Raw genomic sequence first — 26,119 nt, 5'->3', positions numbered from 1 at the left:
TTTGGGGGGGGGGGGGGGGTTATTTTTTTTTTTCATTTTGATTTCGATTTTTTTTTTTTAAACTTTCTTTCTTTGCGGAACGATATGGAGTACAGCAGCTCCCCGAAGCCGCAGCTCTCCTCGCGGGCCAACGCCTTCTCCATCGCCGCGCTCATGTCCAGCGGCAAGCCGAGCAAGGACAAGGACGGCGGGGACAGCACCATCAAGCCCCTCGGTACGTGCAAAAAAATAAAATAAGAAAAAAAGCAATATATAAATAAAAAGCAAAAGTATGACGCAAATTCGTGTCCCTTTTACGTTTTATTTTCTTGTTATTTTGAAGGTGGAAGTCTGTATCATAATAAGAGTAATAATAAAGCACCTTGGAAATTTAGGAAAGCAACATTAAAAAATTAAAGTCCTTTTTTTTTTCAGTACAGTATATGATAGCAATAATTATATATTTAAGGAAACTTGTATTCACGCACATACGGTCAAGTAGGCTTTATGTATGGAATTCTATTGAGTTAATAAATAAGAATATACAGCTCCGTGGGGGGGGGGAATAAACACTGTAACTTCTTTGTTATTTTGACCCATTTCTCATGTTCTAAAAATAACCCTCTAAATGACAATATTTCTCGTTGGAATTTGGGAGTTGTGTTGTCAGCGGTGTATAGAATAAAACATAAAACAAAAATTATCATCTTACTCGCATTTAGAAATAGTACAATTTAGAGAAGCTAAATTACTTTTTTTTTTTTTCATTTACAATTTTCTATATGGGTATTATATTCAATTAATAAATAGAATATGCTTGATGACATCATGGAGCTGGATCACTCATCTTTACACACATCTTTATTTATTACTTGTATTCAAGTTATTAATAAATGTATGTATTGACAACCTGTATTCATAAGTGTCCCGATATATTTTTGTACTGTACTTACTTTTATTTACGGTCAAAAAGTGAGTTAAAAAACAAGAATATATTTAATATCCACTTGTATTCATGTACCGTTGTGATGCATTTTATTTGTTTTTTTTTATGCTATCATATTCGGGTGATACATTAGAATAAATAATTTAAAGATTATTTGTATTTATGCACATACAGTAAATTTTTGTGGTGTTTTTATGTAGGTAGTGTCGTGTTATTTTTTTCTTTTTATTTTTGTGTGTTTCATATTAATTGTATTCGTCAGAATATATTTCATTGCAACATTTACACAATATAAATGTAGTGTTTTTTCTGTTTAGGTGTTATTTATTGATTTAGTAAATGAGAATGTATTTATTAATAACTTGTATTCATGCACACAGCGTGTAATTGTAATGTACTTAATGCATTGTATTCTGTCTATTAATCATAATGTATTTTATGAGAAATTGTATATAAATATATATAAAATATTTGTAGTGAATTTATTGAAGGTATTATGTTGAGTTATAAAGAATGTGATATTTTGTCGGTATCGGCATTCTATTTTAAAAAGGCATAATCAATTTAATGTGATGGACTTCCTAAATATTTTTGTTATAAATTCAAAATATGCATTACAATGAAAAGTAACTGTTCAAAATTGTTTTTTAAATATGCACTTCACAAAATGTTTTCACCCAAAATTTGTAAACTTTTTTATAATAAATTCTTTTCATGGCCTTCTTCACAAGCTGTATTATGAAAATATGTTTTCATTCCTATAAAACAGTTTTTTGTTTTTTTTATCACAACGTGAATTATAACATCTAATTTAAAAAAAAAAAAAACTAACACCTATATTTTAACAATAAAGTATAACCATACATTTGTCCTTGATTGCCATCACAACAATTGTATCCCGCGACGAAAGTCACCTCAATAACTGAACTTTCTTGCAATAATTTGAATGACTTGTAATTCATTTCTATAATTACAAATGTGTGTATTAATAAATCCAAACGCAATTTTGCCTTTGCAGAGCAGTTTGTGGAGAAGTCCTCGTGCAGTCAGCCGCCCCTCTCGGACCTCTCGTCCTCATCCTCATCCTCATCCTCATCCTCATCCTCATCTTCCTCCTCCTCCTCCTCCTCCTTATCTTCGTCCTCACTGGACCTGGTCGGGAGCGCGCCTCTGGTGGCCGCGGGGGCGTGCACGGAGCCCCTGATCCCGACCAGCCCGGGGGTCCCGTGCAGCGAGGAGATGGCCAACATCTCCTGCAGCCTCGAGACCAAAGAACTCTGGGACAAGTTCCACGAGCTCGGAACCGAGATGATCATCACCAAGTCCGGAAGGTGACAAAACACAGAGATTAAAAAAAATCAGAATCATAATAATCATCATCATCATAATAATAATAATAAATACATCATGTTTGTACTTCAAGGACTATTTCTTCCAGGAAAAAAGGACTTTCATTACTATTTTACAATGAATCTGAAACACATTTATAATAATAATAATAATACAACTCAGCCCTTTCTGCTAATTGTACGTCATTGTTGTAACTTTCACACAATGAGTGTTTTTAGTAAGTTGACCAGCACTAAAACGTGTCATTTTGGTTCAAAAGCGTCAAGATCGTGGACTTTTCAATATTGAAAGAATTCCCCATTTTAGACATGACTTCTTACCAAATCGTCAAGAGTCACATTGATTGCTAACATCATTTTGCAATGGATTTTAATAGAGTTAAGTGTAAAAATAATAAAACAGTGTAATACTATTTGTAATTTAGACCTCTAAATTCTACATAAGGTCGTTTATTTTGAATAACACGGATGATTTCGTGCATGCAATCGCCTTCAACGATCTTTGCTGTATTTGTAATGGCCAAAGGTATATCAGTATAAGAAACATTTGATCAGTTAAAAACGAACATTACATCATGTATAAAACAATATCAGTCTCGACGAGACAATTATTTACAGAATAATTCCAATAAAACGAGCTGACAACATATTTTGTATCAATATGAAAGAATCAGCAGAAATGTGAGAAATAAAGTATATATATATATATTTCTCACATTTCTGATTCATTGTTTAGTTATTGTTTTAATATTCATATTAATGATCAAATAGTAAACATTGTTGTTATTGTTTTTTTTAGTGTTGATTGCATACCCCATTACGCATGTTTGTAAAAGTACTGTTGACGTCACTGTAAGGTGACCTTGAGATCCCTGAAAGGCAACGCTAAATGAAATGACTAATAATCTAAAAATACTCCTCCTAATAATGATATTAAAGTGTGCTCTTGCGCGTGCGTGTGTGCGTGTGTGTGTGTGTGTGTGTGTTTGTGTGTGTGTGTGTGTGTGTTCGAGGCGGATGTTCCCGACCATCCGGGTGTCTTTTTCGGGTGTGGAGCAGGAGTGCAAGTACATCGTGTTGATGGACATTGTTCCGGTGGACAACAAGAGGTACAGATACGCTTACCACAGATCCTCGTGGCTGGTGGCCGGCAAGGCTGACCCTCCTCTACCTGCCAGGTAAACATCAAAATATATTCATATACGCGTGTATAAAGGTGTATCACAAACTGTAAAATGTCTACAAACATGTTGGGGGCGGGCGGGGGAGATAAATTCATTAATTAATACTTAAAGTAAACATTAAATAATAATACATAAATAACAAAAGAAAAATGTACCTTTTTTTTCTTACCAGTTTTCGTTTCCTGCAAAGAAAGCCTCCAAATGGCGTCACGCAACAGTTAGTTCCGCCCAAGCAATCTGATTGGACAAGTCATTCCATCACCGCTGTTCAGCAGCGCATGGGACTTTTAACTGTATATATCACTCCGCCTAACAGGTGCTCTAAAGACGGTAATTTAACGTTCAGCCGTTAGCTAACATCAAAAATCTTAGTCACAAATATGGACATAATCCCCAAAATTATATTTGATTAAAAGTATCAACGGTGGTAATGTAAGGTTAATGACACAATAAATGTACAAACAGGAGCGGACAGTCATAACGAGCTCGCCGTCCTCGGGTCATTTAGCATTTCCGGACTATTTTGTGTAGAACTCCCACTTAAGGGACATAATAGCGTGACGCGACTTTACGTAACGTGGACAAATCGCCTAATTTGCTCCGTGAAAGGGAAAGAGTAAAGGCAAACTTCATTTGTGTGTTCGTGTATTTCAATGTGCGTGTCAATGTTGACGCTGACGTTTTTGGCATGTCAAGCCACTATTTGCGGAACTATATTTGTTGGCGGAGCAGGACAACTGATTAAATATGCAAATCATAATTTTCTGTCGCCTGTCACTGTTAATTATGAAATTGCACGTGTTGATCTGTTGTCAAAAATTATGTTCCCTTCCGCACTCGGCCTGTTAGCCTCATCCCTACAACCGAATCACAGCCGTGACGATCTCCAGCACGTCACTCCCTCTCGTGTGTTGCTTATTTGTTTCGTATGTTTTAACAGTACGTTTTCAGTAGTTTATGGAATAAAACAAAAATGTTCATTTTACTCAAACATGTAGCGCAAGTATTGTAGTTGTAACGCGGCAATTTCTTGTTTAATTCAATGGGAAAGGGTAAAATATTAACAATGTCAGCATTATTTTTGAAAATGTGTACAGTGACACAAATAGCCAACTTTTAAGTTAAAAAGGACACATTTAAATATTTTATACATTTAATTATTTTTTTTTGTCATATTGTCTTATTTTTATTTTGGTACAACAACAAAAAAAAGACCGTTAAAAATGTCCATAATGCAAACAATATAATTGTTGCACAAAATGTATGCGCTGGTTGGCTACTTTGAGAGCTCTCGGCCAATCAGAGGCGAGTGTGTGACGTCTCTGTTGTGGTGTTACATTCATAGGTTGTACGTACATCCCGACTCTCCGTTCAGCGGCGAGCAGCTGATGAAGCAAATGGTTTCCTTCGAGAAGGTCAAACTCACCAACAACGAGCTCGACCAGCACGGACACGTCAGTTTGTATATATGTTATATGTTGATTTCAAATCATTACTGTAAAACATTTCATTTTTTAAAACTCAAATATATACAGCTCTGGCACTGACTGAACTCTTTTTTGTTTTGTTTTAAATCGCTCTCTTACAGCAGAAGAAACATTAACTAATACATATCCAATTTTTAACATTTTACTCTCACCAAATTTAAGAATTCAGATTATAACATTTTCATTTTTTTCATAATTATATTTTATATTGTCCGTTTGTAATTACAGCTTTATACATCATGTTAGGCACGATAGCTTTCTAATAGGAAACCCTTTGGCATTTATCTTCAGTTATATATTTATTTACATTAAGGGATCATAATTTGTGTATTACGTTAAATAAAATAACTAAAAATAGCTATTAATCACTGCCAGCCTTCCCAGTTAACATGGATATTTGACTTCTAAAGCCGTCGATGGCAGCGAATGTGTTAAAGAAAAGGATTCTATATCTTTATTTTTTTTTAATCATTCAAACTACTACACTACTTACTTTCTGAGTCTTCTATCAATGTCTGAAGCTCAGTTGAATTATTTTTTTTTGTGTGGGATGTTAAGTCTAGTTTCATGGGCACGGCCATCTCGGAAAGGGGAGTTGGCCCACTGATGAATCTGTAAAATTGCTTGGTGCAATAGAGGACAGAGGACCTCTATATGTCTACATTGGAACGTAACATTGATTTACACTAGTATTCATCTGAGTTATGCCTTCTCTTTATTCATTTCTACACTTACTTAAAAATGATCTAAATTGGACTTAGCCCAGTCTAGTTCTCAGGAGTTCAATTATTATACTGGATTAGTGGTTTTGTGTCACATAACTTGGCGGCTTCATTTTCTGTGCATCTTGACTCGAATCAGCCAGAACAAAACAAAACCATAAAAATTGAGCTACTGAGAACTGGAGGGGACTAACTCAATTCAATTTTGTTTTCATTTTACAGGAGAGCAGCTTCAAAGTTTTATGGCTGCAATAAAAACAGGTGGATTTATATTGTAGTGATTTATATGTCAATGAATGACGTCACTCTCAGGGATGTTTTCTGTATTCATTTCCTCGCAATGACCAAAAATTGAGTGAGCCCACTCTAGTTCTAAGTGGCTCAATTGTGTGCGTGTGCTTTCAGATTATCTTGAACTCCATGCACAAGTACCAGCCTCGGGTTCACATCATCAAGAAGAAGGAGCACACGGCCTCGCTGCTCAACTTCAAGTCAGAGGAGTTCCGCACGTTCGTCTTTGTGGAAACCGTCTTCACCGCAGTCACCGCATACCAGAACCAGCTGGTGAGTCACCCCCGCCGCTAGTCTCTTTCACGCAGCTTGCCAAATCACTCTTTCCCACGTCGGTGTTCTGTGTGGAGGGTACTATCACGAAATCTGCCGACCAACGAGTTGGCCGTTTGCTGTTTTGGGAGGCATTGTCAAAGCTGCGTGTAATCGTATATAAAGGGGTGTGAAGTTTAACACGCTCACTACTGCCGCGCTGTGGTGTCAAAAGCAATTGAGCATCTTCTGTCACGACTCTCGATCTTTGGGTGACAGAGGCTACTGAGTCTCGGTGGTATTCAAAACGATCAAATGTTTTCCATTAAGAGCCCCTTTCACACCGACAGCAAAATCTGTGTGTAAAGGTATTCTAGTGAATTCGGTGAGTGACTGTGTTCACGGTTTTCTTTCTGTGGAAGTGAAGTTTTTCCAATACTACTAGTCCCTTTCACACAGCCAACTTTTTAGTGTGTTTTTCTTGCATCACTGCTCTGTGGCAATGAAGTTGACCGGTAATTTTCGGAGGTACTTTTAAGGTTGTGTGAAAGGGTAGACCACAATGTCGGCAGGGGCTTCAAGTTTAACACACTCCCAACGACCGGCATGTAGTGTCAAAAGCAATCAAGCTTCTTCTTTTATGGCTGATGCCGCAATTTTGTGGGATCTCTATGTGAAAGAGGCGACTGAGTCTAAGTTGTGTTTAAGGTTTTAAGTTTATTTCTTCGGTAGCCCCTTTCACAATGCCTGTCAAACCATGTTTTACCTGCATTGCTGTTCTGTGTGAACGCTACTGACATAGAATGTGGGGGATGAAGTTAACCTGGCAATTTACCACCATTAAAGGTACAGTGTCCCCCTAATTCACCCCCCCCAAGAGGATTATTATTACCTGTTGATCCCACAAGATGGCACTACCTTTGTCTAAATGAAACTCCTCAACTCACATCAACATGGTTCCTTGACACAAATGCCACAAGATAGTGGCAAAGCACTACTTTCCTCTAAAAAACAATCCTCAACTCACTTCAACATAGGTCCTTGACACTTAAATGCCACAAAAGGTAGGCAAAGTACTAGTTCTGTCTAAATGAAACTCCTCAACTTACTTCAACATAGTTCCTTGGCACCAAGATGCCACAAGATTGCAACAAATAGTTTTATTTCTTTGAGCAGAAAAACAGCAAAAAAAAAATGTTTTGTTTTTTTCAGTGAATATTAAAAAAAAAAGCAACGTGTGTGTGCGTGTGTGTGTGCGTGTGTGTGTGTGTGTGCGCGCGTGTGTGTGCGTGTCAGATCACCAAGCTGAAGATCGACAGTAACCCCTTCGCCAAAGGATTTCGGGATTCGTCGCGGCTGACGGACATGGAGAGGTACAGGGAATTCTGGGAATGCCATTTTCTGTTTTAACTTGCAATTTATAATCCATTTCAACTCTGTACGATTGGAATATAAAAGCCTACTCGAACAGGTGAACTTTATTTGGAGTAAATCATTTCAAATAATTTCCATGGAGTTGGACAGGTTATAGGTCACATTAATGTTAAAACGTTTGCAATGAATTCTCTTGGGTTTCCTTTTTGCTCCTTATGTTTCAAAATCCTGGCATTTGAACAGGGGTGTGGAGACTTTTTATATCCGCTGTACGTAATGGACACGCTTTTACAAGCACACACTTGGGGGTGGTGTCAGAGTGTATTTGAAGGCTGTGAATTGGAGCTGATCAATTGATCTTTGGGGAGCTAGAGAGAGAAAACGTGATTAGTGAACAGTTGCCATGCGGCTGCACTCCGACGCGCTTTAATCCAATTGGCTGACTCTGAGTGATTGAAGCCAGCAGGCCCCGCCCTCCCTCCCTCTCGCAGTGCATTGTGGGACTTTGCCATGGGGTCGCGCTGATAAAAACGCACATTTGTACTGGTCTGCTGACACATATTGCACTTTACTAACCTGATTGGAGGGAGGGGGGAGGGGCTAATGTGGACGCATGGATGGCATCATGCAGACCACCGCATACGCTTAACACACACGTGCACACACACAAACACGCAAACAATTTGTGTCACTGGGCTTGACAAGACTCAAATGAGGTAATGCACTTGGGGGGAGTGTGGGGGTACACACACACACACACACACACGCACGCACACACAAAAAACTGTTCCAAGAAACACAATGTCAGATTTGATTATGATATGGATTATGTCACAACAAGGAAGTAACAAAACATAAATGGCATGACAAACATGTTTGCTTGAAAGTAAGTTATTGTATATACTGTGTACAAACTGTGTGTAAAGATCCGATTCAATCTGATTTTCGTAACATGAAGACTTCCTTCTTTTTTTTTTTTTTAAATGCAACTTTTCTTCTCAAACAATAACATTTACTTCTGATAAAAATATGATTTTTCTTCTCATAAAAATTTTTTTTAGTTGTGAAGTCATAACTTTCTTACTCACATTATTCCGACTTTTACTCGGAAATATTCTACTTATATATATGTATGTATGTATATATGTGTGTATATATATATATATATATATATATATATATATATATATATATATGTATATATGTATATGTATATATATATATATGTATATGTATATATATGTAAATGTGTGTATATATATATATATATATATATATATATATATATATATTCTAGTCCACCATCTGGCGTCTCAGGATGAGGAAGCAGTGCACCATCAACACTGTGTATTGTGCGGATGGGGCAGTGGTCACCTCAACTCAGGACGTTGTGAGTCAGTGGGACGAATACTTTGAAGACCTCTTCACTTCTACCGACATGCTTTCCCAGGAGGAAGCAGAGTTTGGAAACTCTTGAGGCGGGTTCCCCTATCTCTGGGGTTGAAGTCATCGAGGTGCTTAAAAAGCTTGTCGGTGGCAGAGCCCCAGGGGTGGATGAGATTCGCCTGGAGTTCCTAAAGGCTCTGGATGTTGTGGGGCTGTCCTGGTTGACACGCCTCTGCAATATCGCATGGACATCGAGGACAGTGCCTCTGGATTTGCAGACCGGTGTAGTGGTCCCCCTTTATAAGAAGGCGGACCAGAGGGTGTGTTCCAACTATAGGGGGATCACACTCCTCAGCCTCCTTGGTTAGGTCTATGCAGGGGTTCTGGAGAGGAGGGTCCGTCTCGAAGTTGAATCTCAGATTCAGGAGGAGCAGGGAGGTTTTCGTCCTGGCTGTGCAACAGTGGACCAGCTCTTCACCCTCGGCAGGGTCCTCGGGGGTGCATGCCCAACTAGTCTAAATGTGTTTTGTGGACTTGAAGAAGGCTTTCGACCGTGTCCTTCGGGGAGTCCTGTGGAGAATACTCCGGGAGTATGGCTACAGGACCCCCTTATACGGGTACGACCGGTGTCAGAGTTTGGTCCGCATTGCTGGCAGTAAGTCGAATATGATTTGTTTTGTGTGAGGGTTGGACTCCGCCAAAGCTGCCCTTTGTCACCAATTCTGTTCATGACCTTCATGGACAGAATTTCTAGGCACAGTCGAGGCGTTGCGGGGGTCCGGCTTGGGGACGTCAGTATTACGTCTCTGCTTTTTGCAGAAGATGTGGTACGGATGTCTGCATCAGGCCACGATCTTCAGCTTTCACTGGAGTGGTTCGCAGGCGAGTGGAAGAAGCTGAGATGAAAATCAGCACCTCCAAATCTGAGACCATGTTCCTGAATCGGAAAAGGGTGGAGATCCTGCCCCAAGTGCAGGAGTTCAAGTACCTCGAAGTCTTGTTCACAAGTGGGGGAAGAATGGAGCGGGAGATCGACAGGCGGATGGGTGCAGCGTCTGCAGTGATGCGGACTCTGCGTCGGTCTGTGGTGGTGAAGAAGGAGCTGAGCTGAACAAGAACAAAGAGATTTATTTTGGGCTGTCGTTCTTGGAATTCTGCTGCAGGGAAAGTGTTGAGAATCTGATCCACAAGCACTCGTACGCCCGCTCGCCCATCCGAACGTATGCCGGAGACGACGACCACATGCCCGACGACGGACACCTGCCACACGCCAGAGGTGACTAGCAACATTATTGTTATAATCGTTATCATTATTCATATTCTAGGATTTACCACAGCAGCCTGCTACGTGAGCTTGGATGATAATGTCCGTTGAAGCAGCGTGTGGCTTATTACCCAAGCTTTTTCTCATACGCTCAAATAAACATTTTGTTTTTTGGCAACATGAGGCAGCTCCATTATTAATACAGTGTGACAGCAACTCTATTCTTGTAAAAAATTCTGATTTTTTATTTTTTATTTTTTTTTTTTATCTGGGAGAAAATCTGAGTTTTCATTATGTACAGTATGTATTATGATAAAATCTGAATGTCTTGGGAAAAAAATAACATTTTATCTCTGATAAATGTTTTTTAAAAATGAAAAAAACTTCTCGGGGCAAAAAAAAAAAATTCTAGTGTCATCAACACTTTTTCCCTCAAATAATTACATTTTTTAACTCATAAAAATGTATTTTCCCAAAAAAGTAAGACTTTCTCAAGATATACATTACTTTATCTTGAAAAATAAGACTTGGTCTCTAAAAATATTACCTTTTTCTCCCAAAAATGACTTTTTCAAAAACGTTTACATTTTCTTAAAGAATATGACTTTAATAATAATAATAGTAATTACTTTATTCCTGAAAAAATATGACTTGTTCTCTAAAAAATATTACTCCCCCCCCCCAAAAAAAAGATGATTAAAAAATGAGAAGTATCACCATCATGACCAACATTTCTGTATATTGCACATAGAAATTGTGCCTAAAAATGTTAAAGATGAAATGCGAATGTAAGGAACTTCAAAGTTAAATACAACTGAACTGTACATTGAGAATCATTGAATTGTCTTGAAAAAAGATGACAAAACAATTTATGCGTTGATGTGCGCAGGCTCAGCGTTCATGGCCTCGGACAACCTGTCGCTGAGCTCGTGGGTGAGCGGCGGCGCGTCGGGCTTCTCGGGCTTCCAGCCCCCTCCGTCGCTGTCGACCATGGGGGCCTCCGGGGCCGCCTCCCTGCCGCACCCCATCCAGGGCTCGCTGCCCCCCTACGGCCGTCTGGGCGTGCCCCTGGCGCCCAGCGGCGGCCCATCCTTCCCGTCCTTCCACATGCCGCGCTACCACCACTACTTTCAGCAGGGTCCCTATGCCACCATCCAAGGCCTGCGCCACCCCTCGGCCGTCATGACGCCCTTCGTATGACTTGACTCCACCCCCTTCGGCCGGACCGCCTCGCTTTCATCCTGTGTAAATAGTTCACCCGCCCCGGCAACAATAACAAAAGGACCTCCAACAAGCGGAAGAAACAATAAAAAAAAAGTCCATGAGAGGAACATCCTGGCACTCAACGACCAGAAAGCAGAGCTACCGATGTTTGTTTGCCAATGCAACAAGACGGCGAACCTCAATCAATGGCTTGGATGTGATAGAACGTTGGACAAAGGGCCACACTGAAAGGAAAATAAGAATAATTATACTACAAGAACAAAATTAAGACCTGTTTTCTCACAAGATTGCAATTTTTTTTTCCTCATTAAATTAGAACCTTTTATTTGGGAAAAAAAACTTTTTGCTTCAGAAAACTCGGACTTTTTATTGAAAAAATATCTTTTTTTCCATCTTTCCCCCCCTGATATATTCCGATTTTTTTTTTCTATCTGAAAATAGTGACCTTTTGTTGTAAGATTACAATGTTTTTTTCAAAGGATCACAACTTTTTTTCTTCGAAATTGAGACTGAATTAAGGACAAAATAAGACTTTTTTTTCTCATAATATTGCAACATTTTATGACTTTTTTAAAAACAAAAAATAGGATGTGATTTCTCATAAAATCACAACTCCCCCCCTCCCCTCAAAATTAAGACTTTTTACTGAAAAATAAAAATAAGACTTCTTCTCATGAGATTGCAACTGTTTTCGGAACTACAAAATTTTTGCTCAAAAAGAAAAAAAAAACTTATTCTTAATATTAAACACAAATAATAATTTTCAAAAGAAAATATTCCCAAAAATTATGATTTGTACCAGGAAAAAGATTTTTTTTTCTTGTGAGATTTACTTTTTTCTAATAAGTTTTTTTAATTCAAATCAAAACTTTTCCCTGTAATTTTTGAACTTTTTTTTTTTTTTTTAAATGAGGTTTTTTTTTTCCAATGAAGACATTTTTTTTCCCAAATTGTTTTTAACTTTCCCTCCCAAAAAGATGTTTTCTTCAAACCAAGAAATGTTTTCTGATTTATTTATTCAAGAAATGTAGACCCTTTTCCCCCAAATTAAGACTTAAAAAACTTTTTGTTTTCTTTTTTTACTGAAAAAAATAATAATTCTTTCGGCTGTTTTTCCTATTTGCAACATTTAATCTGGACTTCATTCTTTTAATACTATATTCTCGTACTATAATCATTGTTCTTTTATAATGCGGTCCTTAGTGAAGGAGAAACTGCAACTGTAACAAAACCTAAGAGAGAGCCCTCCGAGGATCCTCGAGGACCAGGAAGCCGATTCAGGAATATGTCACCTCTCAGGTAGACAAAAAAAGAAAGAGAAAAGCTTCAACCTCAATGGTTTGGATCGTCGCTGGGACGACTCGTGAGGCTGCCGACATTTCCTGGAAACCAGACAACGAACTTCCAAACACGTGTACTATAATACGTAAGAAATGTTAAGTTAGGAAGGAAGCACTACATTGGCTCATTATAGAGAGACAAACAAACGCTAGCACGCATGCTGGACTACATCATTTAAAAAAAAAAAGGAAAAAAAAGCTTCACTTTGAGTTGCTAACTTCAAGTTTAAAAACGTAAACTTCCTCGCTTGTTAGCGAACGCTAACTAGATGCATTTTGTCTTTTCGTTTGAAAGTGAAAAAAGAACAAAAATTGTCTTCCTGGGAATTGTCATCCGTGCTTTTCATGTCATTTATTCGTTATTATTATTTGGCTTTTAGTACAGTGGATCTAAAAAGTCTACACACCCCATCAAAGGCCTGGTTTTTGTGATATGAAAAATGGGAATAAGATAAATTAATTCAAAGCTTTTTCCACCAATGTGACCTACAGCCTGTACAATGGGGACATTAAAAAATAACTTGAGATAATGGGGTTGCAAAAGTGTGCACACCCTCTTATAACTGGGATGTGGCTGTGTTCAGAATTAACCAATCACATTCAAACTGATGGTAAACGTCAGTCAGTGCACACCTGCATTGATTCAAAGTCCCTCTGATTAAGACTGAATAAAGTTCAGTTGTTCTAGCAGACTTTTCCTGACATTTATTTTTACAGCAATGGCCGAGAAAGTTTGGAAATGATGTATTTTGATTTATATGTCACAAAAAGATGGCAGTTAAGACAGGGGTCTGTAGACTTTTTGTATATTCTGTATACTGTCGATATTAACATTGGCGTCCAAATGTTAGATTATACTGGATTACATTGAAAGAAGGCCTACAGGTATTATAAACATCAACTCAGCTAAATGGTCACATGATAACCTTGTTTTTATGTGAATTTTTCCTCACAATTAGGATTTTAAAATTCATATTCATCACTGAAACAGAAAGGTTTGACTGAAAAGTCACACTACTGATGTCATATTTTCAATTCTGGTTTCTAGATGTCTTCCTTCATAGTTAGTTTCTAATTTTTATATCCTAAACATGTTGTGATGGCGCATAAGAATGTGTACATTGAAAAAAAAAAACATTTTCTTTTCATCCTATTTATTTGGGTTCCATGAATGTAAAATGTACAAACAACAAATGTATGTTTGTTGTCATTTGAGCACCAAACAATCTTGTGTTTTGTTGATCTTGTTTTTTAAGTGCAATATATTTATTTTGTTGTCTGAAAATAATGTCTAATGTATCACCTTTAAAAAAGTTGTCAAACTTAAAAAATATATATCACCACCCAAATGCTGACTGTTTATTCTTTCCATTCATTTACACATAACAGATGAGGAACACATCTTTTTTATTATTTATACATATATAGAATGTGATTATTAAGATTATGGGGTTATAAGGGTTATGTAGATGACACTGGTAGAGACTAAATTCAAGTAGACGTTGGGAATATAATACTGATCCACCACCACCCTCTGGTGGCGGATTACTTTTGTAAAGGCCTATTTAAAAAAACAACAACAACAATTGAAGTCATTTTTGCACAGCGGGACATTGGGGGAAAGTATTGGAAATTTAAAAATGAAATAGAAAAAAAATAATGAATGCAAAAAAAATCCAACTTACACAGGAAAAAATTGTGGTAAAAGAAAAAGGATGGTTAAAATAAAATGAAGAATTTTAAGAAGAATTATACATGTTAAAGTGGACATAAAACTACAAATAGACAAAGAACAAATTACAAATGAATGTCTGAATTAAATAAAATGGAAGTGAAAATAAATAAATTCACAAACACAAAAATAATGTTAATGATGCAATTCTCCATCCATCCATCTTGTCTTCCGCTTAACTGAGGTCGGGTCGCGGGGGCTGCAGCCTCAGGAGGGAAGCCCAGACTTCCCTCTCCCCAGCCACTTCCTCTAGCTCTTCCGAGGGGATCCCGAGGTGTTCCCAGGCAAGACGAGAGACATAGTCTCTCCAGCGTGTCCTGGGTCGTTCCCGGGGTCTCCTCCCGGTGGGACGAGCCCGGAACACCTCCCCAGGGAGGCGTCCGGGAGGCATCCGAATCAGATGCCCGAGCCACCTCATCTGGCTCCTCTCGATGTGGAGGAACAGCTCTGCTCTGAGCCCCTCCCGGATGACCGAGCTTCTCACCCTATCTCTAAGGGAGATTCCCGTACACCCTGCGGAGGAAACTCATTTCGGCCGCTTGTATCCGGGATTTGGTTCTTTCGGTCACGACCCACAGCTCGTGACCATAGGTGAGGCTACGTAGGCACGTAGAGCGACCGGTAAATCGAGAGCTTCGCCTTTCGACTTAGCTCCTTCTTTACCACAACGGAGAGATACAAAGTCCGCATCACTGCAGACGCTGCACCGATCCGCCTGTCGATCTCCCGTTCCATTCTTCCCTCACTCGTGAACAAGACCCCAAGATACTTGAAACTCCTCCACTTGGGGCAGGATCTCATCCCCGACCTGGTGAGGGCATCAAACCGGACCCCCTCTACGCCTAGGCTGCGCCTAGAATTTCTGTCCATTAAAGTTATGAACAGAATCGGTGACAAAGGGCGGCTTTGGCGGAGTCCAACCCTCACTGGAAACGAGTCCGACTTACTGTACAATGCGAACCAAACTCTGACACTGGTCGTACAGGGACTGAACATCCCGTATCTACAACATCCAGAGCCGCAAATTACTCAATGTAACAACACAATTAAAATTAGATGGGGAAAATGTATAAATAAATAAAAAAGAAACATTTTCCTAAGTGGAGAACATGTTTTTAAAATTAGAAATGAAATTAAAATTCGATAGAAAAAAATGGGGAAGAGATTTTAAAAGATGAATAAATGAGGGAATAAATCCAACCCAAAATTGGTGACAGAATATTATACGGTATTTCAAAAGTTAATTTCTGTTAGTGGTGAAAATAAATGGAAAGTAAAATAACATTAAATGTGAAAATAAATTAAAAATGAATCAATGGAAAATAAAACGAAGAAAAACGCACACACTCACAAAAATATAGATATCTTTTTTTAACTTCGGCAGGTGATGGCGCGACGTAAAAAAAGACTGAGAGGTCACGTCAACTGCAGCTGAAATCTTGACTGATTGCTTGGTGGAGATGTTGAGGTTTTATAAGATGGGGAAAAACAACAGTAACGGCAGCAACATGGAGTAACGTGAACCAGGGAGCGTTAACGTTGAGATGCAACAGATTCGGACAAGCAAGCTATTCCCACCCAGCCTGAAAAAACAAAACCAAAATTGAATCTAATCTGACAAATAAACACATACAGGTAAATTGTTAACTCATTATGTGCTAGTATTTTTATTTTATTTTTTTTAATCAAAAATTGTGTTTTTTGTTGTTTTGTTACTTTTGTACTTAAAAGTTCAGTCTATACTTTTTTTTTTTTTTTACTTTTGTAGGTAAGTACATTTCAAAATGTACTTTTTAAGTACAATTCACAGTAAGTACTTTTGTTCTTCAGTACATTTGAGGCTTGATTTTTTTATTTTTTTTATTGTTACTTTTGCACTTCGCTATTTTTCACTTTTTTTTTTTCTTTTTTTTTTAACTTTTGTTGTGAAGTTCATTTCAGAGATTGTACTTTACTTTTGTACTGCACATAAGTACATGTCAGTCTGTACCTTTTAACTTTTGGACTTAAGTACATTCCAGAGTCTTTGTACAGGCATTTAATGAGTATTTCTACCTTTAGCAGTCTTTTTTTAAACGTATTTTAAGTATCTGTACTTCTACTTAAGTACGGAGTGTGAGTACATTTGCAACCCCTGCCTGGTTTCTATCAATTTAACATTTTGGCCCATTTTCTTCCACTCGGGCTTTTAGCAGTCGCTACAAGACGAGCTAACAGGTCGGTTACGGGGCGCTGGCGGGCGGCGGCTATCTTGCTAACAATATGCTAATAGATTAAGAGCAGGCCGCGTGATGGATGGCGTGTCTGCGGGCATTTAGTGGCAAAGTGCTTTCAAAAGCCAAGACGCCACCCAAAGTGCTCCAAGGACAAGCGACATGTTCGTGATGAGACACGAATAAGACAGGAAGTGGACGCGGAATTTAAACGGAGCGTCGCAGGAACACGTTTAGCATAAAAAGTTTGACATTATTGACATTTATAAAGCTAACATCCACAGCAGTTTGCATCGAGTGAATCATGTTTTCCTTTTTTTCCACTTTTATAAAAAAAAAATTGTATTGTAAAGATCTTTACAATAATGTGCTGTATAAGATTAATAAAAACAAATAATTGCCATTTCTCTGATGCATTTTCTTTGAATTTCTTTCAAACGTGTCAAAATACTAAGCACTTCAGGTACACATCTCCTGTAATTTTCTTACTTGTACTTACTTTCTTATTTTAGCCATTATTTGATTTGTTTTTATCCCTATTGTGATTACTACTATGGCTACTTCTAATGGTGATATAATGGTCAGAATTGTATTTGTATTATTCGTGTAAATATATTTTGGAATTAATATTGCTAATTTCATTCACAACTGCATACACAGGTGCACCACAATAAATTTGAATATGGTGGAAAAATGAATTTATTTCAATCGCTCAAATCAAAAAGTTATTTTTTTTAAAATATTTATATACAGCTTTTATATACAGACTATTCTTGCTTCTGTTTATTTACTAATATACAGTTGGTCATTCACATTGGAATATATATCACCAATTGTGGAGATGGGGTAAATAACAAGACGAGGAGATGAGAACCACTCATGTCACTTTAGTCTCCTCATACAGTCCAAACTGAGTGTTTTCACATCAAACAGCCAACCACTCCCTTTGAAGCCAACAACTCCATCTGACTCTCTCATCTCCTGCAACTCCTGGTGAATGTCTCCCTCTTGTGGGTCACCACACATCCCTCCTCAGAATTTACCATAACCCAAGTACTATTTAAGTTCAATGCAAACTACAGCAACAATAATAAACATTTGGCTAATTTATGGCTTATAAATGATCAAATATGTCTACAAAATGAACATGATTTTAACAACCTAACATCATCAAGTGTCCAGTAAATCTTAACAAGCCACCTTTAGCTATGCGAACAGTAGACTATACACTGTATCTGTGTGTGTGCGTGGTGACCTCAAATAGACTCAGCAAACTGTCACACACACACACACACACACACACACACACACACACACTCTCACCCACACGGTGTAATGAAGTGAGTATGTCCTCTAAAGACAAGGAGGTTTGATAGCAGAGAAACAGGTTGAATAACAACAACTTATTACGATGATGAAACATCCTACAAGCGTCCAAACACTCTTAAAAAAAAAAAAAGCTCAGCTCAGATAAGGAGCGATGGAAGGCGGAAGGAGGGCACCGGAGTTAAGATCCTAACCCGATTGGATGGACGGCTCGCGGCGGGGAGGGGACGTAACCAAATCAAATGTCCGTCAAGCCCATGTCATGCATAATTAATTGAGCCCGCTACACAAAAATCCATGCTGATTGCATTACGACGTTTCGGAGGACTCGTCCCAAGTGCATCGCGTCGTGTCGTTTAATGCCGCTGCCTATTCTTGCTGCTTTTTTGTGCACATTCACATCTGACATTAATATAGTCTGCATAGTATCAGCGCTGATAATGTTATTGTTATTGCTATTGAAATGCTTCTATGTAGACTATTGTTACATTATAGTCATTAGTTACATACAATGCTGCTGATTAGTCTTGCTGCTTCAAATTCAATTCAAATCTACATTTACAGATGACACCAGAAGTTTACATCAAATATATAAAAATAGAATATTTTTCAACTGTTTATAGATATTTTTTTTTTGGTTTAAACTGAAACCTGCAGTTTTCCTAAAAACAATGCTGCTGACTACGTTTTCTACTCTTCATATGAAGTTCTGTGCATATGTACAGTATATCGTGTCTATTCATGTAGAGTTGTCACTTTCCAATTCTGCTGGTTGTTTTCTCTTTATTGAAACATGAAGTTATTTTGCTACATCCAATGCTGCTGACTATTCTTGCTATGTCTATATATAGTTGCATTTATTTATGTATAGTTGTGACTCCACCGCTGATGAGAATACTACTGGCATTTAACTGCTTACATGTAGACAATTTATTGATTGATTTTTTTTGTCGCTCGATGTGTGTACTTTTTTACTACATACACGAGCTGTTGTTTTCATTCAACTTTTGCATATACAGTATTTGTGTATTAATGTAATGTTCCAGATGTGTTGGTTTAGTTTAATATTATCGTCACCAAGACGACTGGAGTCACACTGCACTCAAATGAGATTTGTTACAAATGATTTGGCCTTGGCAGACGGTTGGCTAGTTTGTTCCTGTGCAGTCAACACATTTCTGATTCTATCTAAATTTCAAGCATTAATATAGCCTTGCATATCTAGTGCAGTTCATAATAAACCAAGATGTATTTGTATTTAATATTGGCGATGATTGGTTAACACATCTGCCTCACAGTTCTGAGGTTGCAGGTTCAAATCCGGCCCCGCCTGTGTGGCATTTGGACGTTCTCCCCCGTGCCTGCGTGGGTTTTCTCCGGGTACTCCGGTTTCCTCCCACATTCCAAAAACATGCATGAAAGACTGTAAAGTGCCTGTAGGCGTGAACGTGAGCGCGAATGGTTTTCAACAAGTTGAACACTCACTGGCCAATCCCGGCTCCGCTCTCCTCATGCATGTTCATGAGATGCGACGGCCTGCCTGCGTTCTGCCTTTGCCGTGGACGCATGCTGCCACCAGCAGGACAGTAGAGGACTAACAAGAACGAAAAAGTAGAACAACTGAACAGACGGAAAGCTTTTTATTCCCCCCAAAAAGAATAAGTATAGCCATGAATTCAAACAAAATTCTTGCGGGTAAATTGTTAAATAGACAAACCACACCATCATGATGCACATTGTGAAACATTCACCTTTCCCCCCCTAGAGGACTGCGCACTCCCCTTTTGTGTTTTTATGCATCCATTCACTGATTGTTACTATTATAATGATAGTATTTCCCAAAAGTTCTTTGCCAGACTTCAGTGAGGAGCCTTCATAAAAATGTACATGGGTTCACTAGTTTACAGGCCGGTTGAGGCTTGTTAAGGACTAACGAGGACGGAGCACAGGGGGTAAATCGGGTGGTCGTCGGGGCCAGCCCTCCGGAACGAGCGAGGCGAAGAAGGTGCTGACGAAGGACCACGCCGTGGCGAGCAAGCCGCGGTCCTCTCGCTCGGCTTCCTCCATGCCGTCGTCCATCACCCGCTCCTGAAGACGAGCAAACACGCCGTTCAACCCTCAGGCCTTCTTGGATTTGACTCCACTTTCAGCCGTCTGGAATTTTTAAGATTCTTTTTTTGCTTCTTTTACCGCATACGTTTTTTAACTAACATCGGCTCTTGTCATCATTATAAAATATACATTCCTTTTTACTTTTTAACCCTTCAAATTGAAGTTTGTTTGGACAATGCGCAAGTTGTAAAACAACCTTAAAAAAATGACATTTGTTTTCATAGTCTCAGTACAATCCCACTTTTATAATGCTAATATAATAGTACAGTCTTTCTAGAGCCAACTTTTGAAATTAAAGTATTGTCCATGGTCAGCAGTGTACCTCGACTACTTAAAATCAAATTAGCGTCATTCATTTGCTCCACTGGAGTGTAGTAAGCCATTAAACGCCTTTCGGAAACTAAAATGATCCCGTGAAATTCATTCCTTGTCCAAAAGTTAATGAATGTAATTTGGTCGAAGTTGAGTCTAGAATGTATGAAAACATAATGCTACCACACCAAAAAAACTAAAAGGCTAAGTATCATGTAATCGTGTAAAAAGTTCATTCTTAGACCAATAGGATATCTTATGACCTTATCACATCATTTCTAAATGTGATATGGCCCTCCGGTTGATCGGAGCACTATTTTTTTTTCCCCCCCAGTACGACCCCATTGTTCTTATTGTACTCATACTAGGGCTGTCACTATTGAATCTTTTCAGAATGTATTATTCTATAGATATTTCTTCGACTCACCAAGTAATCATCCCTCCCATTTTTTTATTATTTTTTTGTTTTACTACTAATTGGGTAACAGGATGTTATATGTCTTCTCTTCTATCATTTAACACTTGCCTGTTTATCTTGTTTGAAGGTAAAACTATCTTGAAATAACGTGCTAAGTTCACGCTACGATGCGAAGAAGATACTGTTCGAGCTCCTCTCTGTTCGCAGACATGTTAAGTGTGTACGTCAGCGTTTTGCAATTTGTCAAAACGCACCAATTCCCGTACGCCCCGTTGCACCTCTGCTTCCTCCCAAGCTTGGGCTTGCTCAGGATCCTGAAAGTTCGGCGGCCGCTGTTGCCGCTCCAGCGTCCTGAAGGGAAACCGGCCCACCTGGTGCCTAAAACACAAAGAACTATCTAAACATCTGCCTCAAACAGTGTTTAGTGGGGACATATTATGTCAAAGTCATGTTTATATAGAGGTGCAACGATGAATCGACAACTAATCGATTATCAAATCAATTGATAACCAATTTTGGAAATCTATTAACACCATAATAATAGATATATTATTTATTAAAACAGCTGGTCTTTTTTGTGTATTTTTGTCAATCATTTGAAAGAAACATTCACCGCGGTGTCACCGGTGATCCTTGCGAGTTTAAAAGGGATCATCGTTAGACCTTGTTGAACTTAAAATTGCCCAAATCCTCAGAATTTCAGCCTTCCAACTGTAATATTAATAATTTATTTATTATAATAATAAATATATACTTATTATCTTTGTTTTTTTCATGAAAATAAGACATTTGCAAACATCTTTTACTTGGGAAAACATTTTCCCCATGTTCTGACAGACGTAAAGGACCAAACCAGTAACTGAATGAGAATCAATTTATATTTGTGCATTTTCTGGAATGCCAATTTGAAATAAGATCCTGTTTTTGAATAGTTTGGAATTTTGGTCTTTTTTTTTTGTATTCATTCCAAAGATAATCGACAGATTAATTTATTATTATAATAATCGCTAGTTACAGCCTTATTTTTAATGTCGCGTGTACAAATAGTATCTGCCCACCCTTCAAGTGTGAAATTGAACAACCAAGTCAATCTTTTGTCGTGTGCCTATTTCTGAAAATGCGCCTGTGAGCGAGCCATTCGCAATTTCCACTGTCACGTGTGAGAGTGGCTAATTTACATAACCTCGCCCTCACGCACTCTCTCTGCCTATGACTTGGCAACTGACTGGCTGAAAAATCCGCCACTTTTAAGCAATGGTCAGACACACTACAATCTAAAAGAAAGGTAAGCAGAGACGCAATCTTGACTAACAGTTACCAGCTCTAGGGCAGCGCGGCGGAGCTAGTAGTTAGCACATCCAGCTAGTGGTTAGCACGTCTTCATCACAGTCAAGGAGCCTCGGGTTACTCGGGATTTCTCGCACAAACCCACGACATGCCCATTAGCCTCATTGAGGATTCTACAATGTCTGTAGTCTGAATGCTTGTTTGTCCATACTGTACGTGCCCTGCGATTGTCTGGCAATCAGTCCGGGGTGCACCCCGCTTCTCTCGCCCAAATCCCAGGGACTCACAAGTAGACCAGCATCATGGCTCCCACCACCACGACGAAGCGGCCAAAGGTGGAGTAGAAGTAGACGAAGCTGAGCAGGACGCAGACTCGGAACAGCGCGTACAGCCAGTCCAGCCAGTCACGGTTCGGCTCGTCCACGTTAAGCACGCCCCCCCCGGCCTGCGCGTTTATCTGGATGTTGGCGTCGGCCGCGGGAGGCGGCACCAAGTTCTCCGGGAGGGGGTCGGCGGCCCGGACGGGCTCCAGCGGGGGCCGCGCGGTTTCGTTGGGCCGGGGAGGCGGCGGCTGCGAGGTGGCAGCTGGGAAGGTGGGAGGCCGGGAGGCCGCCACCACCGCTTGGCTGCGTAGAGGAAGGCGGAGGACGACATATTGTTTCGTGGAGGATTGACACCAGAAAAGACTCGAAAAACAAGCAGGATGCACTAAGTCACTAAAATAAGTAACTAAAAAAAAATATAAAAATACATAATTGAATTGATTTATCACCCAGCCCTAGTTACATGTTATAATTCTATCAAATGGTCTTAGCTACTTGCTGCTGCATCCATTTTGTTCAAAGCTGAAAACAGGAGACTCATTAACATTTCCTGTCACACACAAAATCCCTGTAGCGCGATATTATTGAGTTCATATTGTATGTACACTGCACAACAAGCAATGTGAGACGAATCATACTCACTACTGCATGTAGTAGTACCGCGCATACATCTGCTGCCACCACAACATCTGCATGGGCGTCAACATCTGAGCTCCTCCATGAGGCCTGGTAATGAATATGCCAGCAGGTCTCCGAGGGTTCAAGTTGAGGATGCCACCTCGATGCCTGAGCCCATCTGGACCTCCCGGGACAGCAGGAATGTCAGGAAGTGTCGAGATTGCAGTTTTGGAACTCTTAACAAAGATGAGAGGACTAATCAGAAACTGACACGTGACAGAGAGGAGTAGACAAACAGAGGGATGGCGGCGTTGTACTCACGCCGGCGTTGACCGTGGAGGCACTACAGGGTGCGGGAGAGCCCGGCGGGGTGCAAAAGTTGCACACCAGATGCAACACGTGGTACTCGTCATGCTGGTTCAAATGGTTGGCACAGACATGCAAGAAACCACAAGAGGAGGTTTTGGGTTTAGGTTGAAAAAAATCTGAGGGTTGGGTTAGCATTTAGAAGTTGCTTATCCACTCAGCAGAGCAAAAAACTGACACATGCAGCGAAGACTTTCCATAACTTCTGCTAATAACTCAGTTTAAACTTGGCTCCTCCCCCGATATCCTGTACAAAGGTTTTATTCTTGGGGGCGGGAGAAACAAAACAAAACAAAACATAAACAAAACAAAAAAACACAAAAAGTTGGATTTGTGCACAGTGAACCGCAAATAGGCGGGGGTTCACTGCATCTGCTTGAAATTTGGTAGCCATCGGACAAGATCTCTAGGACAAAAATCATTTTTGAAGAACCATAGGAAATGACCAAATTGAGTCTAAAATGGCGACTCCAAACCAAAATGGTAGACTGCTGTGATCGATGTGTACCTGTCGCAGCACATCTTGGAGACGGAGGTGGTCCTCCAGGAGATTTCCCAAGTACACCAATCGCTGATCTCTGGACCGCTGCAGTACACAGAGGAAATCTTTCGAATTTTTTTTTTTTTGTGAACAGGCGCCAGGATACTTTCGGGTGGCATAAAAGTGATTGACTACGGCTAACGTGAACTGAAACAATCACAAAAACTTGCTGTGTTTGGGTTTGCACCACCAGATATACCCCAAAAGACTGAGGTTGGATTTATTTAAAAAATCTAAATTAATTGAGCAGAAGCTGTGTGTATGGAGGATAAATCCCATTTTTGTTGTAACTTTCGGCTTGTCCCAAAGGGATTGCCACAGCGAGTCACTCGGATGATTTGTTTGGCAGTTTTTAGCCCACATGCCCTTCCTTAATTAATTCACTGCCAGCCTTCCCAGTTAACATGGATATTTGACTTCTAAAGCCGTCAATGGCAGTGAATGTGTTAACAAAAAAGTCAATTAGCCACTCCCACTTGACTTATTTCAGAATTTCCACCACGTTTATTTTTTTTAAACAACCTACTGGGTGAAATGTGAATTACAGCCGGTGTTCCATCTCACGCAACCTCATCTTCTCAACTGACCTTCAACACATTCAAACTACGGCGGTAGAAGATTAAAATCATCATGGAAGCTATCTATCTTGTTTTTTTTTTTTTAAATCACTCTTTCTTGGTCAAATGATATGGAAGTGTTTGTTTACTGGTGGTGCCATCATAGAAAGCTCCTGCTTTTGCCACCCGGAAGTACTTGTGATATCATGGTGAACTGTCCAATACCGAACACTTGTTTCACAAATCCATGACAAAGAGACGTCCGAGCATGACTCACAGGCTTGCCGGGGTACACGTTGGCCATATGACGCTTGAGCTTCTCTACCGTCCAGCTCAGGAAGCAGTTGATGGTGCGGTCCTCATACTTCTGGTCGGGGGCCTTGATGACCAGGGTTACTGGGGTGTCTGCTGCCCCTGACTCCATGGCTCATAATCCTGGTGTCACCTCCTGAGGAAGCTCCCTTCAAAGCAACGCTGCGGGATGCTACGCCTTCTACATCATTTCTTGGGGGTTCTGCTTTGTTCCGTCTGTGGAGATTTCTGGCAGCAGGAGGGAGAAATGAGAACCGGTCATATGAACTCACAAGACACTAAAGGGATTTTAAATTTCAGTTGTACCTTGACTTAGTTTAGTTAATTCAGTGACCGTGCTCAGACCTCAATTCACGCATATCAAATACATTTTCCCTATGGAAATGTATACCATTAATCTGTTCCACCACCCAAAAATTACTATTATTTTTGGTTATGTTTTTTCTAATAAATAGAAATAGCAATGTATTCCAAAATGTAAACTTTAAAAAAATTATCCAACAAAATTCAAGAGAATGAATGTGGCTTCAAAACAAAAAAGCAGACGTCTTATGTCTTTTCAGGGATGGCTTCTTGAGGCTTTCTTATAATTCAACTTATGACATGTCTACAAACTGTCTTGCTGCTAAATTAAACAGGCTTCAGGGGATTAATTTTGAAAGTGATTTGAGTTCGAGCTGCCGAGGGAACGAAGAGCCGATACTTAACTTTGCTGGCATTTAGAAGTCATGCTGAACTCTTCGAATGGGTGTTTTAAAAAAAATAAAAAAAAAATGTTTTTTTAAAACGATTTGGGGACCAGGTTTATTTTTTGTTAAACTATTCGAACTGTTTTAAGTATTTAACTAAATGGCACTAACCCGACGTGCGGATTTTAACAAATAGCGTACAGTATTTTTTAATTGGCATGTTTATCAGCGTTAGCTCGGCGGCTAACGTCGCTGCTAGCTCGCTTTAGCTCGGCGGCTACCAAAACAGCACGGCTTCCGCCCAGTTTCCCCCATGGCGACTCGCGGCTTTCACAGCGCCTTGAAAGGGAAAAGGCGGCTTTAACGTGCTTTCCGTGTGTACCTGTTTAAATGCCTCGATGGTGAAATGACGCCGTCGTCTTCCGTTTACTCAGACCCTGGCGTTGTCGATGACGTCATTGCAGAAGTGTATGTGACGTTTCCACGTCGGGTGACCTACGTCATGACGTAACATG

The 26,119-nt window shown here is 39.5% G+C and overlaps 2 protein-coding genes across 8 annotated transcripts; one reads left to right on the top strand and one right to left on the bottom strand.

The window, feature by feature from the left end:
• Positions 1–18: 18 nt before the first annotated feature.
• tbx20 (T-box transcription factor 20) lies at positions 19–14,147 on the top strand. 2 transcript variants are annotated; one of them, XM_061776547.1, is made up of 8 exons: positions 19–214; positions 1,944–2,256; positions 3,288–3,452; positions 4,804–4,912; positions 6,073–6,231; positions 7,507–7,583; positions 10,134–10,246; positions 11,124–14,147. In XM_061776547.1, exons 1-8 carry the CDS (start codon positions 85–87, stop codon positions 11,432–11,434), a joined length of 1,377 nt encoding a protein of 458 aa, XP_061632531.1. In that variant the 5' UTR covers positions 19–84; the 3' UTR covers positions 11,435–14,147. The 2 variants fall into 2 exon arrangements, with proteins under 2 accessions (XP_061632531.1, XP_061632530.1); XM_061776546.1 differs by having other exon boundaries at positions 10,131–10,246.
• herpud2 (HERPUD family member 2) lies at positions 8,906–26,119 on the bottom strand. 6 transcript variants are annotated; one of them, XM_061776552.1, is made up of 9 exons: positions 25,222–25,415; positions 24,881–25,143; positions 24,014–24,091; positions 23,461–23,553; positions 23,164–23,375; positions 22,486–22,824; positions 21,166–21,289; positions 19,555–19,663; positions 8,906–10,077 (listed from the first exon to the last, which is right to left on the bottom strand). In XM_061776552.1, exons 2-8 carry the CDS (start codon positions 25,025–25,027, stop codon positions 19,589–19,591), a joined length of 1,068 nt encoding a protein of 355 aa, XP_061632536.1. In that variant the 5' UTR covers positions 25,028–25,143; positions 25,222–25,415; the 3' UTR covers positions 8,906–10,077; positions 19,555–19,588. The 6 variants fall into 6 exon arrangements, with proteins under 6 accessions (XP_061632536.1, XP_061632533.1, XP_061632534.1 ...); XM_061776549.1 differs by lacking the exons at positions 8,906–10,077; positions 19,555–19,663; positions 25,222–25,415 and adding exons at positions 19,691–20,157; positions 25,987–26,119; XM_061776550.1 differs by lacking the exons at positions 8,906–10,077; positions 19,555–19,663; positions 25,222–25,415 and adding exons at positions 19,691–20,157; positions 25,624–25,959.

Source organism: Phyllopteryx taeniolatus, chromosome 6 (genome assembly GCF_024500385.1).
Source record: "Phyllopteryx taeniolatus isolate TA_2022b chromosome 6, UOR_Ptae_1.2, whole genome shotgun sequence".
In the NCBI taxonomy this organism is placed as follows: Eukaryota; Metazoa; Chordata; class Actinopteri; order Syngnathiformes; family Syngnathidae; genus Phyllopteryx; species Phyllopteryx taeniolatus.
The sequence above is the reverse complement of the archived record's forward strand: the minus strand, read 5'-3'. Positions and strand labels throughout refer to the sequence as shown.